Source organism: Ascaphus truei, chromosome 5, assembly GCF_040206685.1.
Source record: "Ascaphus truei isolate aAscTru1 chromosome 5, aAscTru1.hap1, whole genome shotgun sequence".
Taxonomy (NCBI): Eukaryota; Metazoa; Chordata; class Amphibia; order Anura; family Ascaphidae; genus Ascaphus; species Ascaphus truei.
The window spans coordinates 26,986,798-27,004,866 of NC_134487.1; the positions used below are offsets into that span (position 1 = coordinate 26,986,798).

Sequence of the window (18,069 nt, forward strand, 5' to 3'; positions counted from 1 at the left end):
GCTGTCCTACTCCAACAAAAATGGATACAAAACCATAAGGGCTGGGACCCGCTGCGCCCGTGTGCGCGGGCGGCGGCGTGAGCTCAACTTACCATTCCTGTTTGAACTCACGATCGGGTCCCAGTCCCTCCTCACTTCTAACTTGCTACATGCTGTGACGCGGTAGCCAGCAGGAGACACGAGAGAATGGTGTTCTCTTGCGGCAACGCGTCACATGGTACGCGAAGGGGCCAATCATAGACTGGCTCCCTTCAACGAATGGCAAGCCAGCTATTGTGTGCTTGTGTGTGGAGCTGCTGCAGTGCTGTGAGCCCTGCTTTGTTTTGGACCCCGCCCCCCTCCGTCATGGCCGCGCCCCCTCCCGTCATGGCCGCGCCCCCCCGACCCGTTTGGCCACGCCCCCCCCCGCTCCGAGAAAAGCAGCCTGTAGACCGCAGATCGCGGTACAGCGAGTTGCACGCGCCGCCGGCAAGCAAGCCAGCCGTGCGGACGCGTGCAACGGGACCTCAGCCTAAGGCTTTAGATTGTACTGTTTAAACAATGAGCCCCGCAGCAGTTCTTTAAAATAGCTTTTCTTAATACTATGGCAACATTGCAGTAACGTTGGCTACACCTGTACCTAGCTGAAGATAGCAGTCACATCATGTTCTGTATATTTATGCTGTTTAAAGGGGCAATTCTTCCTACTCTCTTTTTTTTTATTTTCCAATTTTCCTATTTCCGGGGACCCCCTGTTTCACAAGATACCAGTGAATGGAACGCTGGGACTGTCCCCTTCAGGGGAAACAAAATGGCGGTCTAAATCTCCTGCCTCACGCAGTTCAATAGGAAGCCACACAGCCATTTAGATACACAGAAGTGGCAGCGCTGCCTTTCTGGGGAATCAAAGATCCCTGGTGCTGAAATTAATGCGGTTCTGCTCCGGGGAAAGCCCTGCTTGCTACCTGTGTAAAAAATGTGAAAGTGGGTTGGTGCTCTGTAATTGGATGAAGCATTGCCGGTGCACATTTTTATAATAAGGGCCTCATAGGGAAGAGGCGTGCCAAGACAAAGCCTTTCTTCCAAAGAACTTGTATACAAGTTGTAATGTTTTGCTCCTGGTACTGGACATGTTAGTTGTCATTTTTGGGATATATAAATATGGACGCCAGCATCCCCCTTGTTGACAAATTAATCATTTTGATGACATCACGGATACGTACTGGTGGTTAGAGTACCTATGTGTCACCGCATTAATATGCATACACTTTCCTTTCATGTGTTAATGAGCCTATTTCATGTTTTTAATTGGTGTGAATCTCAGTTTCGTTAATTAGGGGAGTGCGCCCTGTTATAGGGAAAGGAGGCTGGATGTGAGTGGAGTTGAAACTCTCCAACAGTTGCTGTATAATAATGGTAGTATGAAATGTGGTAATGCAGTATTTGCGCCCCCCCATGTTAACGAATGAGCTCTGGAGTGAAGACGGGAGGTTGACTTGACGTATGGGTTTGGAGACAAAGATCTCTGCAGATGCATTGATTTCTCTTCTACAATTTGACACTTGCATTGATTTCGTCTTCATATCTCGGCTCCAGGTTGTGGGTTATCTGAGACCATTGATTAAATGAGGCCGCTCTGTCATAAATGTGTCCAAATATCCAAATAACGAAGAAAGCTAAATAATGCTGCCACTTTGGTGTCGTCATGTGTTTCTGCGATGTTTAACCCCTTGTCAGATGAAAGATTCCTCAGATGTTGCAATGTGTTGTGGGGGCAATGTGAGTGGATGCCGGAGCACAGCCTGTAGGGGTAAGCCTGTTTACAACAGCAGGAGCTGTTGGGTGTCGGCCAGGCTGTGATTATTACTAACGAGCCCAGCTGGGTCTAGAAAGAGGTTTAAAAGGCAGGAAAGGGAACTTTCTGACTGTCTCTTCCTGGTCCGCGTTCAGGCCACACATGCATATCCTTGATCCCTAGGGACACCAGAGCGTGTAGGTCATATTTCCGTGTCCTTGATGCCAAGGGACACCTGATATCTACAGTATATAGATGTCTCTAGACTTCATATGCTGGGGAAGCTGAACTTTGGCCTAAGATAACCTTATCGTCCTGTCTTTTGCTGCACCTTGGCTGAGGAAAAGCCTATGTTTTTTTGCTGATTCACTTTGGCGAAATAAAAGCCTACATTTATTTTCCCAAAGCACCTCTGCACGCATTGCCCACAGACCTTTTATCACCAAAAGGGTTAATAAATATTAGAAAAGGTTAATACAGAGGCACAGAATGATATTGGATATGTACCGTATATTCCGGCGTATAAGACGACTGGGCGTATAAGACGACCCCCAACTTTTCCAGTTAAAATATAGAGTTTGGGATACACACACACACACACACACACACACACACACACACACACACACACACACACACACACACACACACACACACACACACACACACACACACACACACACACACACACACACACACACACACACACACACACACACACACACACCACTATACATATAAATATACATACACACACATCACTATACACACACCACTATACATATATATGGCAGTGGATATTCAGAGTTGAGTGCAAATAGCCGCACGGCTATTCGCACTCAGTAGAAAATAAAATGGAAAAAAATAAACACCCCAGCCAGGAATCGAATCCAGGTCCACTCTGTTAATAGCCTGGAGCATAACCATTGACCTATAAGACTTTCTGATCTTTTTTCCAGTGAATAAAGGCATAGAAACGTGCTGACATTACAGTGTTCATAGCAGCACGGCTATTCGCACTCAGTAGGAAATAAAATGGAAAAAAAAAAGACAGAACACTCCCCTATTGACATTCTATACACCCTGCATCTGTAATCAGCGCGGCTTTAGGCTGAGTCCCCAGTCAGCACTGTGACACGCGCCCGGCGGGGGGCGGCGCATGCACAGCGCTAGTCCGCGATCTGCGGTCTGTGGGGAGAGAGAAAGTTTGTGACGGGAGGGGGTGTGGCGGTAGGTTTGCGGGGGCGTGGCCATGACGTCCCGCGGCTGGTTCGCCCTCATTGGCTGAACCGCCGGCGGGGGCGTGGCCACGCCTCCATCACAAATGCCAATCTCAAACTCTCAAAGCCTGAGAGGGAGCGTGGCGTGCTGGCACACGAGCGCTGCGCCCTGCTCGGCCGTGCAATTTGTGGCTAGGTGCACGCTCATCTGGGGGCGCGGCCACAACGGCACTGAGCTGGTTCGCCCTCATTAGGTGAACCGCTTACGTGACACGCTTGGAGGCGGCAAATTAAATTTTGCTTGCTCTGCAAGCGTCTCAAGCCCCGATGCTCACCCTGGCCAGACACATAAGGCCTCGGCCAGGGTTCCTGCTAGCGTGCGGAAGCGGGTGCTTTCCCTGGCCTTAGACAGCGCGCCGTCCGGGGGTGCGTCGGGGGCGTGTCAGCGGGCGGGCCAGTGACGTCATGGAGCTGGTTCGCCCTCATTCGGCGAACCGCTCACGTGACCGGACCTGCGCGCCGGCAAGCGGGGAAATGTAAAATTTCCCTAAGACCTACGCTTCCGCAAGCGCGCAGAAGCGTAGGCGAGCCCCTACTAAAGCCGCTCTCATTGCGGCTGTAGGGGCTCAGTGCCGAGCGGAAGCGCGCCTCCGCCCGCAAGCACTAAACATGTTGTTTCACGTGGGACCTGCATCGCGAGACAGGTGCTTCATGGCTGGTGTCAACTGCTCTGACCCCCCATCGGGCCAGCATCAGCCCCACACCCGCAGTACACTGGTGCGCGCGTGAGCAGTGGCGTGATCCCTGCAGCGGGGCTGGCGGCAACTGCTGTGACCAGCCACCGAGCCCCCCGCTGCACCGCCACCCCTCCCCCGCATGACAGGGCAGTCCCGTCACCCCTCGCAGCCGCTAGACAACCCACACAGCCGCGGGAAACCCCCGTACTGCTGCCCCCCCCCACCCGCAGCATTGTTCCCCCAACCCCAGTACCGCCGCCACCACCCACAAGCGCACCCTCACGCCACCCCCCCCCCCCCCTGCTGGTAAGTCTGATTTTTTGGGGTGTTTAAAATAAATATTAAAAAAATAACCCACGGGAGTTAATAATAACCTTCCGGCTGCGGGGCGTTGCAGAAGGGGGGGTGTGGCGGTGCAGCGGGGGGCCCGGTGGCTGGTCACAGCAGTTGCCGCCAGCCTCGCTGCAGGCATCACGCCACTGCTCACGCGCGCACCAGTGTGCTGCGGGGGTGGGGCTGATGCTGGCCCGATGGGGGGTCAGAGCAGTTGACACCGGCCATGAAGCACCAGTCTCGCAATGCAGGTCCCACGCGAAACGGGGCTCCCTCTGATGCCGGCGTGCCAGAAGCTTAACCCAGACTACTTCCGGCGCTACCACAGGTAGACAACGCGATTTTTTTTGCAGTGATTTCTTATTTTTTTTAATTAACAGGCGCCCGGCCGCGCGTGACCCACGGGGCCAGGGACGCCAGTACCCTTTCTCCCCCGCTGTTGGCGGCCCTGATTAAGATCAATGGTGTACAGCACATATAGCGTAACCCAGTTTATAATTGGTATACATCATTATGCATAAGGCCGCATCCATGTTTAGTGCTTGCGGGCGGAGGCGCGCTTCCGCTCAGCACTGAGCCCCTACAGCCTCAATGAGAGCGGCTTTAGTAGGGGCTCGCCTACGCTTCTGCGCGCTTGCGGAAGCGTAGGTCTTAGGGAAATTTTACATTTCCCCGCTTGCTGGCGCGCAAGTCCGGTCACGTGAGCGGCTCGCGAGCTCCGTGACGTCACTGGCCCGCCCGCCGACACGCCCCCGACGCACCCCCGGACGGCGCGGTGTCCAAGGCCAGGGAAAGCACCCGCTTTCCCTGAGCCTCAGCGCGCCTCCGCACGCTAGCAGGAACCCTGGCCGAGGCCTTATGTGTCTGGCCAGGGTGAGCATCGGGGCTTGAGACGCTTGCAGAGCAAGCAAAATTGAATTTGCCGCCTCCAAGCTCGTCACGTAAGCGGTTCACCTAATGAGGGCGAACCAGCTCAGTGCCGTTGTGGCCGCACCCCCAGATGAGCGTGCACCTAGCCACAAATTGCACAGCGGAGCAGAGCGCAGCGCTCGTGTGCCAGCACGCCACGCTCCCTCTCAGGCTTTGAGATTGGCATTTGTGACGGAGGCGTGGCCACGCCCCCGCCGGCGGTTCAGCCAATGAGGGCGAACCAGCCGCGGGACGTCATGGCCACGCCCCCGCAAACCTACCGCCACACCCCCTCCCGTCACAAACTTTCTCTCTCCCCTCAGACTACAGATCGCGGACTAGCGCTGTGCATGCGCCGCCCCCCGCCGGGCGCGTGTCACAGTGCTGACTGGGGACCTAAAGCCGCGCTGATTACAAATGCAGGGTGTATAGAATGTCAATAAGGGAGTGTTCTGTCTTTTTTTTTTTCCATTTTATTTCCTACTGAGTGCGAATAGCCGTGCTGCTATGAACATTGTAATGTCAGTAGGTTTCTATGCCTTTATTCACTAGAAAAATGTCATAAAGTCTTATAGCTCAGTGGTTATGCTCCAGGCCATTAGCATAGTGGACCATGGTTCGATTCCTGGCTGGGGTGTTTATTTTTTTCCATTTTATTTCCTACTGAGTGCGAATAGCTGTGCGGCTATTTGCACTCAACTTAACTGAGTGCGAATAGCCGAGCTGCTATGAACACTATAATGTCAGTATGTTTCTATGCGCCCCAGTCGGCGTATAAGACGACCCCCGACTTTTGAGATGATTTTCCTGGTTTAAAAAGTCGTCTTATACGCCGGAATATACGGTATGTATAGCAGAAAAGTATCGCACTGGATGGTCAAATAAATCTTATCTATCTATAAGATATTATATTGTGGATATCCTAAGAACTGCTGAGATGTTCAGCTCTGCTCGGGTTTGGCACATTGCGAATCAGTTAGTTGGGAGGGGCTGGGACTGACCCGGTGATCTTGGTACATGTTGGCACCAATGACAAGGTAAGAGAAAGATAGAGGGTCCTAAAAAATTATTTCAAGGATCTAGGCCGCAAGCTAAAGGCCTGGACCTCCAAGGTAGTATTTCCTGAACTACTATATGGAGGTTAATGAATGGCTAAAAAAGTGGTGTAGGAAGGAGGGTTTGGGAATTTTAGAGTCCTTCGAGAGGTGCTATCTTTATGCTAGGGATGGATTGCACCTCAATGAAGAGAGAACTTCTGTGCTAGCGGGAGGAAGTTAAAAAGTTTGGAGTAGATTTTAAACTAGGAAAGAGGGCGAAGAGACAAGAAACAGATAATGAAGTAGACAGAATAGATAGGATTGAGGAAATAGTAAGGAGTCATGAAGGTAGAGTGGGGGGAAGTGGGAGTTTGGCAAGCAGGCATTTAATATGTGACCCATATTAAATACAGATAATACTACTAAACTTCTAAAGACTAAATCCAATTGGAGCAGAAAGGAAGGAGCAGATAAGATAACAGTAGCACAGGCTGGAAAAAAACCTTAAATGCATGCTTGCTAATGCATGAAGCCTGACAGATAAAATGGGGGCGCTTGAATTAATTAATTGCTACAAGGGAGCAGTATGATATCATAGGCATTACTGAAACATGGTGGGATGAAACTCATGACTGGCAGTTAATTTAGAGGGTTATTCCCTTTTTTGGAAGGATCAAGCAAATAGAAGAGGAGGTGGAGTATGTTGATATGTTAAACTGAATTTAAAACCTATTATGAGGGAAGATGTTTATGACGGGAATGATGAAAATGTAGAGACCTTGTGGATAGAAATTAGCAGTGGAGGTAAAAGTACAAAGAAAATGTTTGTAGGGATATGCTATAAACCACCAAATATCTGTGAGATTGAGGAAGCCAAAATACTTTTGCAAATGGAGATGGCATCAAAACTAGGTCATGTTTGCATAATGGGGGATTTTAATTATCCAGACATAGACTGGGGCAATAAGATTAATATTACAATGAAAGGAAACAGGTTTTTGGGGATGCTGAAAGCCAATTACCTGACCCAAATTATTGAGGAATCAACCAGGAGAGGGGCAATACTGGATTTGGTAATATCAAACAATGTAGAAATAATAACAAATATTCAAGTCCTGGAACATTTGGGAAACAGTGATCATAACATGGTCTCATTTGAATAAATTATCAAAAAACATATTATATGGGCGACTTTGCATTTTAGAAAGGCAGATTTTAGTACATAGGAATAATCTACAATGAATACATGAGAATGACGATTTTGCAGGGAAAAATTTGGAAGATAAATGGGAAGTCTTTAAAATATTGTTAAATAGCACACTTATCAGTGTATATCCTTGGGTAGGAAATATAAAAGAAACCAATGTGGCTAAATAAACAGGTAGGGGAGGAAATGGAAAAGAAGAAGCAGGCGTTTAGATTCTTGAAGTCAGAAGGGATGGAGGCAGCGTATCAGCATTATAAGGAATGTAACAAAAATTGCAAAAGGGCAATCAAATTAGCAAAAAATGAAAATGAAGAAAGGATTGCAATAGAAAGTAAGCTCAACCCTAAAAAGTTGTTTAAGTACCTAAATAACAAAAAGATTAGAAAATAAAACATAGGACCCTTTCAGTGTGAAATGGGCAGGAAAATTATAGGAGATAAGGAAAAAGCAGAGGTATTAAACAAATTCTTTGCCTCTGTGTTTACCAGGGAGGAATCAATTGCAAAAATAGTGCCACAGGAGGAAGCCACAACCTCCATATTAATGAACAATTTGTTAACTGAGGAAGAAGTGTATAGGCAGCTTGATAAAATTAATGTAAATAAGACACCTGGCCACAATGGCATACATCCAAGAGAGTTGTTAAGGAGCTAAGTTCAGTAATAGCCAAACCATTACTTTTACTGTAATATTCAAGGACTCCAACAAGAGAACACAGAGAAGCAGCAAGGCCCCGCCCCCCGCAGCAAGCAGAGAGCACAGAGAAGCAGCAAGGCCCCGCCCCCGCAGAGAGCACAGAGGAGCAGCAAGGCCCCGCCCCCGCAGCAAGCAGAGAGCACAGAGAAGCAGCAAGGCCCCGCCCCCGCAGCAAGCAGAGAGCACAGAGAAGCAGCAAGGCCCCGCCCCCGCAGCAAGCAGAGAGCACAGAGAAGCAGCAAGGCCCCGCCCCCGCAGAGAGCACAGAGGAGCAGCAAGGCCCCGCCCCCGCAGCAAGCAGAGAGCACAGAGAAGCAGCAAGGCCCCGCCCCCCGCAGCAAGCAGAGAGTACAGAGAAGCAGCAAGGCCCCGCCCCCGCAGCAAGCAGAGAGCACAGAGAAGCAGCAAGGCCCCGCCCCCGCAGCAAGCAGTACAGAGAAGCAGCAAGGCCCCGCCCCCGCAGCAAGCAGAGAGTACAGAGAAGCAGCAAGGCCCCGCCCCCGCAGCAAGCAGAGAGCAGAGAGAAGCAGCAAGGCCCCGCCCCCGCAGCAAGCAGAGAGCAGAGAGAAGCAGCAAGGCCCCGCCCCCGCAGCAAGCAGAGAGCAGAGAGAAGCAGCAAGGCCCCGCCCCTGCAGAGAGCACAGAGAAGCAGCAAGTCCCGCCCCTGCAGCAAGCAGAGAGCACAGAGAAGCAGCAAGGCCCCACCCCCGCAGCAAGCAGAGAGCACAGAGAAGCAGCAAGGCCCCGCCCGCACAGCAAGCAGAGAGCACAGAGAAGCAGCAAGGCCCCGCCCCCGCAGCAAGCAGAGAGCACAGAGAAGCAGCAAGGTCCCGCCCCCGCAGCAAGCAGAGAGCACAAAGAAGCAACAAGGCCCCACCCCCGCAGCAAGCAGAGAGTACAGAGAAGGAGCAAGGCCCCGCCCCCGCAGCAAGCAGAGAGCACAGAGAAGGAGCAAGGCCCCGCCCCCGCAGCAAGCAGAGAGCACAGAGAAGCAGCAAGGTCCCGCCCCCGCAGCAAGCAGAGAGCACAAAGAAGCAACAAGGCCCCACCCCCGCAGCAAGCAGAAAGTACAGAGAAGCAGCAAGGCCCCGCCCCTGCAGAGAGCACAGAGAAGCAGCAAGGCCCCGCCCCCGCAGCATGCAGAGAGCACAGAGAAGCAGCAAGGCCCTGCCCCCGCAGAAAGCACAGAGAAGCAGCAAGGCCCCGCCCCCGCAGCAAGCAGAGAGCACAGAGAAGCAGCAAGGCCCCGCCCCCGCAGCAAGCAGAGAGTACAGAGAAGCAGCAAGGCCCGCCCCCGCAGCAAGCAGAGAGCAGAGAGAAGCAGCAAGGCCCCGCCCCCGCAGAGAGCAGAGAGAAGCAGCAAGGCCCCGCCCCCGCAGAGAGCACAGAGAAGCAGCAAGGCCCCGCCCCCGCAGCAAGCAGAGCGCACAGAGAAGCAGCAAGGCCCCGCCCCCGCAGCAAGCAGAGAGCACAGAGAAGCAGCAAGGCCCCGCCCCCGCAGCAAGCAGAGCGCACAGAGAAGCAGCAAGGCCCCGCCCCCGCAGCAAGCAGAGCGCACAGAGAAGCAGCAAGGCCCCGCCCCCACAGCAAGCAGAGAGCACAGAGAAGCAGCAAGGCCCCGCCCCCGCAGAGAGCACAGAGAAGCAGCAAGGCCCCGCTCCCACAGCAAACAGAGAGCACAGAGAAGCAGCAAGGCCCCGCCCCCGCAGCAAGGAGAGAGTACACAGAGAAGCAGCAAGGCCACGCCCCCGCAGCAAGCAGAGAGAAGCAGCAAGGCCCCGCCCCCGCAGCAAGCAGAGAGCAGAGAGAAGCAGCAAGGCCCCGCCCCCGCAGCATGCAGAGAGCACAGAGAAGCAGCAAGGCCCCGCCCCCGCAGCATGCAGAGAGCACAGAGAAGCAGCAAGGCCCCGCCCCCGCAGCATGCAGAGAGCACAGAGAAGCAGCAAGGCCCAACCCCCGCAGCAAGCAGAGAGCAGAGAGAAGCAGCAAGGCCCCGCCCCCGCAGAGAGCACAGAGAAGCAGCAAGGCCCCGCCCCCGCAGCAAGCAGAGAGCACAGAGAAGCAGCAAGGCCCCGCCCCCACAGCAAGCAGAGAGCAGAGAGAAGCAGCAAGACCCCGTCCCCGCAGCAAGCAGAGAGCACAGAGAAGCAGCAAGGTCCCGCCCCCGCAGCAAGCAGAGAGCACAGAGAAGCAGCAAGGTCCCGCCCCAGCAGCAAGCAGAGAGCACAAAGAAGCAACAAGGCCCCACCCCCGCAGCAAGGAGAGAGTACACAGAAGGAGCAAGGCCCCGCCCCCGCAGCATGCAGAGAGCACAGAGAAGCAGCAAGGCCCCGCCCCCGCAGCAAGCAGAGAGCACAGAGAAGCAGCAAGGCCCCGCCCCCGCAGCAAGCAGAGAGCACAGAGAAGGAGCAAGGCCCCACCCCCGCAGCAAGGAGAGAGTACACAGAAGGAGCAAGGCCCCGGCCCCGCCCCCGCAGCAAGCAGAGAGCACAGAGAAGGAGCAAGGCCCCGCCCCCGCAGCAAGCAGAGAGCACAGAGAAGGAGCAAGGCCCCGCCCCCGCAGCAAGCAGAGAGCACAGAGAAGCAGCAAGGCCCCGCCCCCGCAGCAAGCAGAGAGCACAAAGAAGCAACAAGGCCCCACCCCCGCAGCAAGCAGAGAGTACAGGGAAGGAGCAAGGCCCCGCCCCCGCAGCAAGCAGAGAGCACAGAGAAGGAGCAAGGCCCCGCCCCCGCAGCAAGCAGAGAGCACAGAGAAGCAGCAAGGTCCCGCTCCCGCAGCAAGCAGAGAGCACAAAGAAGCAACAAGGCCCCACCCCCGCAGCAAGCAGAAAGTACAGAGAAGCAGCAAGGCCCCGCCCCTGCAGCAAGCAGAGAGCACAGAGAAGCAGCAAGGCTCCGCCCCCACAGAGAGCACAGAGAAGCAGCAAGGCCCCGCCCCCGCAGCATGCAGAGAGCACAGAGAAGCAGCAAGGCCCTGCCCCCGCAGAGAGCACAGAGAAGCAGCAAGGCCCCGCCCCCGCAGCAAGCAGAGAGCACAGAGAAGCAGCAAGGCCCCGCCCCCGCAGCAAGCAGAGAGAAGCAGCAAGGCCCCGCCCCCGCAGCAAGCAGAGAGCAGAGAGAAGGAGCAAGGCCCCGCCCCCACAGCAAGCAGAGAGCAGAGAGAAGCAGCAAGGCCCCGCCCCCACAGCAAGCAGAGAGCAGAGAGAAGCAGCAAGGCCCCGCCCCCGCAGAGAGCACAGAGAAGCAGCAAGGCCCCGCCCCCGCAGCAAGCAGAGAGCACAGAGAAGCAGCAAGGCCCCGCCCCCGCAGCAAGCAGAGCGCACAGAGAAGCAGCAAGGCCCCGCCCCCGCAGCAAGCAGAGTGCACAGAGAAGCAGCAAGGCCCCACCCCCACAGCAAGCAGAGAGTACAGAGAAGCAGCAAGGCCCCGCCCCCGCAGCAAGCAGAGAGCACAGAGAAGCAGCAAGGCCCCGCCCCCGCAGAGAGCACAGAGAAGCAGCAAGGCCCCGCTCCCACAGCAAACAGAGAGCACAGAGAAGCAGCAAGGCCCCGTCCCCGCAGCAAGCAGAGCGCACAGAGAAGCAGCAAGGCCCCGCCCCCGCAGCAAGCAGAGAGCAGAGAGAAGCAGCAAGGCCCCGCCCCCGCAGAGAGCACAGAGAAGCAGCAAGGCCCCGCCCCCGCAGCATGCAGAGAGCACAGAGAAGCAGCAAGGCCCCGCCCCCGCAGCATGCAGAGAGCACAGAGAAGCAGCAAGGCCCCGCCCCCGCAGCAAGCAGAGAGCACAGAGAAGCAGCAAGGCCCTGCCCCCGCAGCATGCAGAGAGCACAGAGAAGCAGCAAGGCCCCGCCCCCGCAGCAAGCAGAGAGCACAGAGAAGCAGCAAGGCCCCGCCCCCGCAGAGAGCACAGAGAAGCAGCAAGGCCCCGCCCCCGCAGCAAGCAGAGAGCACAGAGATGCAGCAAGACCCCGTCCCCGCAGCAAGCAGAGAGCACAGAGAAGCAGCAAGGCCCCGCCCCCGCAGCAAGCAGAGAGCACAGAGAAGCAGCAAGGCCCCGCCCCCGCAGAGAGCACAGAGAAGCAGCAAGGCCCCGCCCCTGCAGCAAGCAGAGAGCACAGAGAAGTAGCAAGGCCCCGCCCCCACAGCAAGCAGAGAGCAGAGAGAAGCAGCAAGGCCCCGCCCTCGCAGCAAGCAGAGAGCAGAGAGAAGCAGCAAGGCTCCGCCCCCGCAGCATGCAGAGAGCACAGAGAAGCAGCAAGGCCCCGCCCCCACAGCAAGCAGAGAGCACAGAGAAGCAGCAAGGTCCCGCCCCCGCAGAGAGCACAGAGAAGCAGCAAGGCCCCGCCCCTGCAGCAAGCAGAGAGCACAGAGAAGCAGCAAGGCCCCGCCCCCGCAGCATGCAGAGAGCACAGAGAAGCAGCAAGGCCCCGCCCCCGCAGCATGCAGAGAGCACAGAGAAGGAGCAAGGCCCCGCCACCGCAGCAAGCAGAGCGCACAGAGAAGCAGCAATTCCCCGCCCCCGCAGCAAGCAGAGCGCACAGAGAAGCAGCAAGGCCCCGCCCCCGCAGAGAGCACAGAGAAGGAGCAAGGCCCCGCCCCCGCAGCAAGCAGAGAGCACAGAGAAGGAGCAAGGCCCCGCCCCCGCAGCAAGCAGAGAGCACAGAGAAGCAGCAAGGCCCCGCCCCCGCAGAGAGCACAGAGAAGGAGCAAGGCCCCGCCCCCGCAGAGAGCACAAAGAAGCAGCAAGGCCACGCCCCCGCAGCAAGCAGAGAGCAGAAAAGCAGCAAGGCCCCGCCCCCGCAGCAAGCAGAGAGCAGAAAAGCAGCAGCACGGAACTTGAGCTTGTTCAGCCGCCCGCCCATGCACATCTCCTTTGGCTGCCCGCCCGCGTGCAGCTTCTTGGCCGCTCACACACAGTGTCTGCCGGCCCGCGCACACAAGGTTTCGCCGCTCGCCGCCTGCGCCCCCCCTAAATAATCTTGCTCCCCCCTCAAGGCGGCACGCACCCCAGTTTACGCATTGCTGCTTTAGTACTACAGCAGCAACAGCCTAAGGGGACGGCCCCCGGCGTGCCCTGTGCGTTCAAGCTCCCCCCACCAGTCAGGCCGGTCCCAGTTAATACCCTGTCGCGCACCTTTCCCCAGCGGTGCGCGACAGGTTTTCAGGCAGCCAGGGAAATTTAAACTCATAGTTTGCAACGGATTCGTGGCCACGCCCCGCCGGTGGTTCAGCCAATGAGTGCAAACCAGCCGCGTGAGGTCATAGCCACGCCCCTACAAACCCACCGCCACACCCCCTCCTGTCGCAAACGCTCTCTCTCTCCCCCAGACCGCAGATCGCGGTGCAGCGCTGTGCACGCGCTGCCCCCCCCCCCCCCGCCGGGCGCATGCCGCCCTCCCCCCCGCCGGGCGCGCGTGCTGCAGTGCTGACAGGGGACTCACCCTAAGGCCTTGATTATACCAAGTGCTGCAAGGCAGCAGCGCTATTCTGTGACGTCACCCAGCACTGCCGCCGAGCAGCATCTTGATTATACCGGGGAGACAGGGCAGATGAGGCTTGGAGGCGTGGCGGAGGCGTGGTCCTGAGCGGTTTGCCCTCATTGGCTGAACCGCTCACACAAATTCATGGCCTTACACATCAGCATTCTGATGATAGTTTTCTGTTGTCTTCCTATGAAAATATACAGCACTATATGTAATAGTGCGGCGCCAGTCCCGTTCTGGATGCTCATACTAAATGCAACCTGGAGGCCTAATGACGCAAATAGAAGTAACACAGCATCCCGGGGAATCCGGAGCAGGGAGGAAGCTGGCTCTCATTTTGGGCGATGAGTAGAGGGATGGAATTCTAATGGCTTGCAATTTTGTGACTTGTTCCAACTGATTGGGCAGCATTATTAAACCTGTCTTTCAATATCTCACTGTCCCCGAGTGACTGTGTGATCAGGGTAAGCCAAGGACTTTATCTGGTGATACAATAATAAGACAAATTGAGCCAATAATACTGGTCTCCTGCGGACTATTAAAGACTCAACACAACCCCGGCCTCAGCTGGCACACAGCCTATAGGTAACATCATATTTTTGTGTTTAAACTAGATACATATGTTGCAAACCTTGCGGTTCGCAGCACTTGGGCCACCTATGGTCATATGACTGCTGTAGGCCCGGCGCTGGAGGATTCATTGCTGCAGGGGCGGTCCAATTCTTAAGCATTGAGCCCCCGCGTAGACGCAGTTTCCAGATCCGCAGATTTCAGCTGTTTTCGCAGCAGCTCCAAATACACAGTAAGGTAAACAACCACCTATATATACACCCCTTACAGCAGCTAGCCTGGCAGATGAGCTCTGATGGCAATTGTGAATTTACCAACAACTCTTTTGTACCTGCAACTTGGAAATCCCTGCAGCAGATCCATTCTTTGGTTAGACATAAGCCTCTAATGAAAGCTAAATGTAACAATAATTCCATTGTTGAGATCAATTAATATGGTTAAAACTGGATAGCTATCTACGGTGCAATCCCACAGAATATCAACTTTTAGCAAAATATATTAGAGAGTGGTTGATTGTAGAAGTATCCGGACTAAAAAATAAAAAAATGAAATGCCGTGGGAGCGCACGAGGCCTGTAACTCTCTCTTACCTGCTGCCCGGTGACGCGTCGCCATGACAACGTGGCGTCAAATAATGCCGCGGGGTCAAATGGTAGCGAGTCGCCGTGGCAACCCGACATCACATAACGTTGTGACGTCATATGACACCGCCCAGGCCAGAGAGCGAGTAATCAGTGGGGTGGGGGGAGGGGGGGTGCGTGAGCAGGGCGGGAAAACAAACAGAAAAGTTTGCGCACCCCTGCTGTAACTTACTCCTTACACTAAACCCCCTAACCTTAACTCCTAATGCTAATGCTTATATTTATCCTAAAACCCTCAACCATTTCCCTTAAAACTCATAACCTTCATTCTGCTCTATTCTCCCCATTATTGTCCAAGTTTTGGAACCAGGAAACATTGATAAGTATTAAAAAAAATAATGAATTTACTACTGCATATACTTTTTTTTTCTGTAGAGGCACAAATACCACCAGGTCTATCTGTGGAAGTTTAACATCATTTAATTATTAGCAACTGCAAAACAAGAGCATCATTTTAGTACTGGCCCAAAAATCTTGTACATGTTTGAAACAGGGGGTGTCTGGAGGGGAACCGTGCTGATTTCAGCTTCGGGGACCTCCTACCTCCCGAGATACTTAGCTCCGGAGGTGCTGCCAATATTTCTGCACCCTCTGCGTAGGTAAGTCTCTCGGGAACCAGGGGGAATCCCAGAGCTAAAATCAACACGGTTCAGCTCAGGATGTCCCCTCCTTCAAAACGATGTAAATAACACATGGTGTTGCCTGGAGTGCCTCTTTAAAACACACTTCAATCTAAAACTTGAAGTGTGAGAAAAGCTGATTTTAATGTGCAATTTTTCCACTCCCCGGAAAAAAAATGTAGAGATCACAGTAGAAAACAAGGCAGGAAACCTGTTTCGCCATCAGGAAACAGATAAGCAAAAAAACCAGCACAATACCAATTCCTGAGAAGGCATTTCCTTAACTGTGATTTAGACCTGTTGAGGTGGGTGGGGGGGATTGGGGGGGTTTTTGGTTGGGGGTCGGGAGTGCACCACCTGTATAATTTTTGTGCATATGATAATGTGATGCATCAAATTCTGTATTTTCTTCGTCGCTTTTACCCCTTTGCTTTAAAAAAAAAAAAAAAATATCTCAGACAGGTCCTTAGGTGACAAACACTTCCTGGCACAGAATCTGCATTGAATGTAACACACTTCAGCATCAATTTGAAGAAAAACGAAATTGTCATGCTCCAAAAAACCTGTTGTACGTGTTAATGCAGAGATCACGTTGACCCATGTTTTCTGTCAGTGAAGAAGTATTTCTGTGCGATCTATTCTAAATACTGTAGTTTGTACTTTGAACTAGACAGAAGAAGTGATCTAGTACAGTAATAACCACACACTGTGGCTGCGAAGTGAGAGAACGTGACGTACATACAGTATGAATTCCTCCTACAAAATAAGATTTGAAGATCGAAAAAGGCAGGGACTTACTGTAGCTGCACAAATCTACAATGCTGCATGCATTGCAACTCTGCATACGATACAGTCATGTGAAAAAGAAAGTACACCCTCTTTGAATTCCATGGTTTTACATATCAGGACATAATAACAATCCTTAGTTCCTTAGCAGGTCTTAAAATTAGGTAAATACAACCTCAGATGAACAACAAAACATGACATATTACACCATGTCATGATTTATTTAACAAAAATAAAGCCAAAATGGAGAAGCATGTGTGAAAAACTAAGTACACCCTTACTGCTTCCATAGGAATTAAGATGCTAAGTAGCAGACAGGTGCTGCTAATCAAATGCCCTTGATTAATTGATCAGCAGCAAGTGTGACCACCTCTAAAAGCCGAAGTTTTAGCATGTCTGGAGCATTCAGGTTTGTGTTAACACAATGCCAAGGAGGAAAGACATCAGCAATGATCTTAGAGAAGCAATTGTTGCTGCTCATCAATCTGGGACGGGTTATAAGGCCATTTCCAAACAATTTAAAGTCCATCATTCTACAGCGTGAAAGATTATTCAAAAGTGGAAAACATTTAAGACAGTTGCCAATCTTCACAGGAGTGGACGTCCGAGCAAATTCACCCCAAGGTCAGACCATGCAATGCTCAGAGAAATTGCAAAAACCCAAGAGTTACATCTCAGACTCTACAGGCCTCAGTTAGCATGTTAAATGTTAAAGTTCATGATAGTACAATTAGAAAAAGACTGGTTTGTTTGGAAGGGTTGCCAGGAGAAAGCCTCTTCCCTCTAAAAAGAACATGGCAGAATGGCTTAGGTTTGCAAAGTTGCATCTGAATAAACCACAAGACTTCTGGAACAATGTCCTTTGGACAGACGAGACCAAAGTGGAGATGTTTGGCCTTAATGCACAGCGCCACATTTGGCGAAAACCAAATACAGCATATCAGCACAAACACCTCATACCAACTGTCAAGCACGGTGGTGGAGGAGTGATGATTTGGGCTTGTTTTGCAGCCACAGGACCTGGGAACCTTGCAGTCATTGAGTCGAACATGAACTCCTCTGTATATCAAAGTATTCTAGAGTCAAATGTGAGGCCATCTGTCCGACAGCTAAAGCTTGGCTGAAATTGGGTCATGCAACAGGACAATGATCCCAAGCACACCAGCAAATCTGCAACAGAATGGCTGAAAAAGAAAAGAATCAAGGTGTTGCAGTGGCCCAGTCAAAGTCCAGACCTCAACCCGATTGAAATGCTGTGGCTGGACCTTAAGAGAGCTGTGCATAAACAAATGCCCGCAAACCTCAATGATCTGAAGCAACGTTGTAAAGAAGAGTGGGCCAAAATTCCTCCACAACGATGTGAGAGACTGATAAAGTCATACAGAAAACGATTACTTCAAGTTCTTGCTGCTAAAGGTGGTTCTACAAGCTATTGAATCATAAGGTATGCTTAGTTTTTCACACATGGCTTCTCCATTTTGGCTTTATTTTTGTTACATAAATCATGACACAGTGTAATATGTCATGTGTTGTTGTTCATCAGAGGTTGTATTTACCTAATTTCAAGACCTGCTAAGGATTGTTATGTCCTGCTATGCAAAACCATAGAATTCAAAGAGGGTGTACTTTCTTTTTCACATGACTGTATAACAGACACCTTTCATTACGGGCTTCATATCAGCCCGTTTCTTCTTTTGCTTTTCTTTGTATTTCATCCCATGCTCCATGGAACTGATTTATCTGAAGTAGTTGGATCAGTTATCTGATCTACACCCTGCACGTTCTCTTAAGCCCATTTCTGGGCGCCATATTGCACCTAAACAACTGCATTCATGAGATGCCACTAAGCTAAAATGTTTGTCTTTTTGCTTTACAGGGTGATTACCACTTTGAATACACAGAATGTGACAGCACTGGATCCAGATGGAGGGTGGCTGTACCTAATGCCGACCAAGCATGTGTTGGATTACCAGACCCAGTTAAAGGCAAAGAATGCAGTAAGTTGGCCAACCTTGCTCTTGCTACCTTCTGTATGTTATTGAATTAATGTTTGCTTTTTGC

At 52.6% G+C, this 18,069-nt stretch overlaps 1 protein-coding gene across 2 annotated transcripts in view; it reads left to right on the plus strand.

Moving 5' to 3' along the window:
• Window positions 1-18,069, plus strand: part of ELAPOR2 (endosome-lysosome associated apoptosis and autophagy regulator family member 2) — a 166,188-nt gene that overhangs the window by 67,295 nt on the left and 80,824 nt on the right. For both annotated transcript variants that reach the window (XM_075599549.1, XM_075599550.1), the window contains exon 2: window positions 17,885-18,005. In XM_075599549.1, the coding sequence (XP_075455664.1) occupies window positions 17,885-18,005 (121 nt within the window). The remainder of the gene's footprint in view (window positions 1-17,884; window positions 18,006-18,069) is intronic.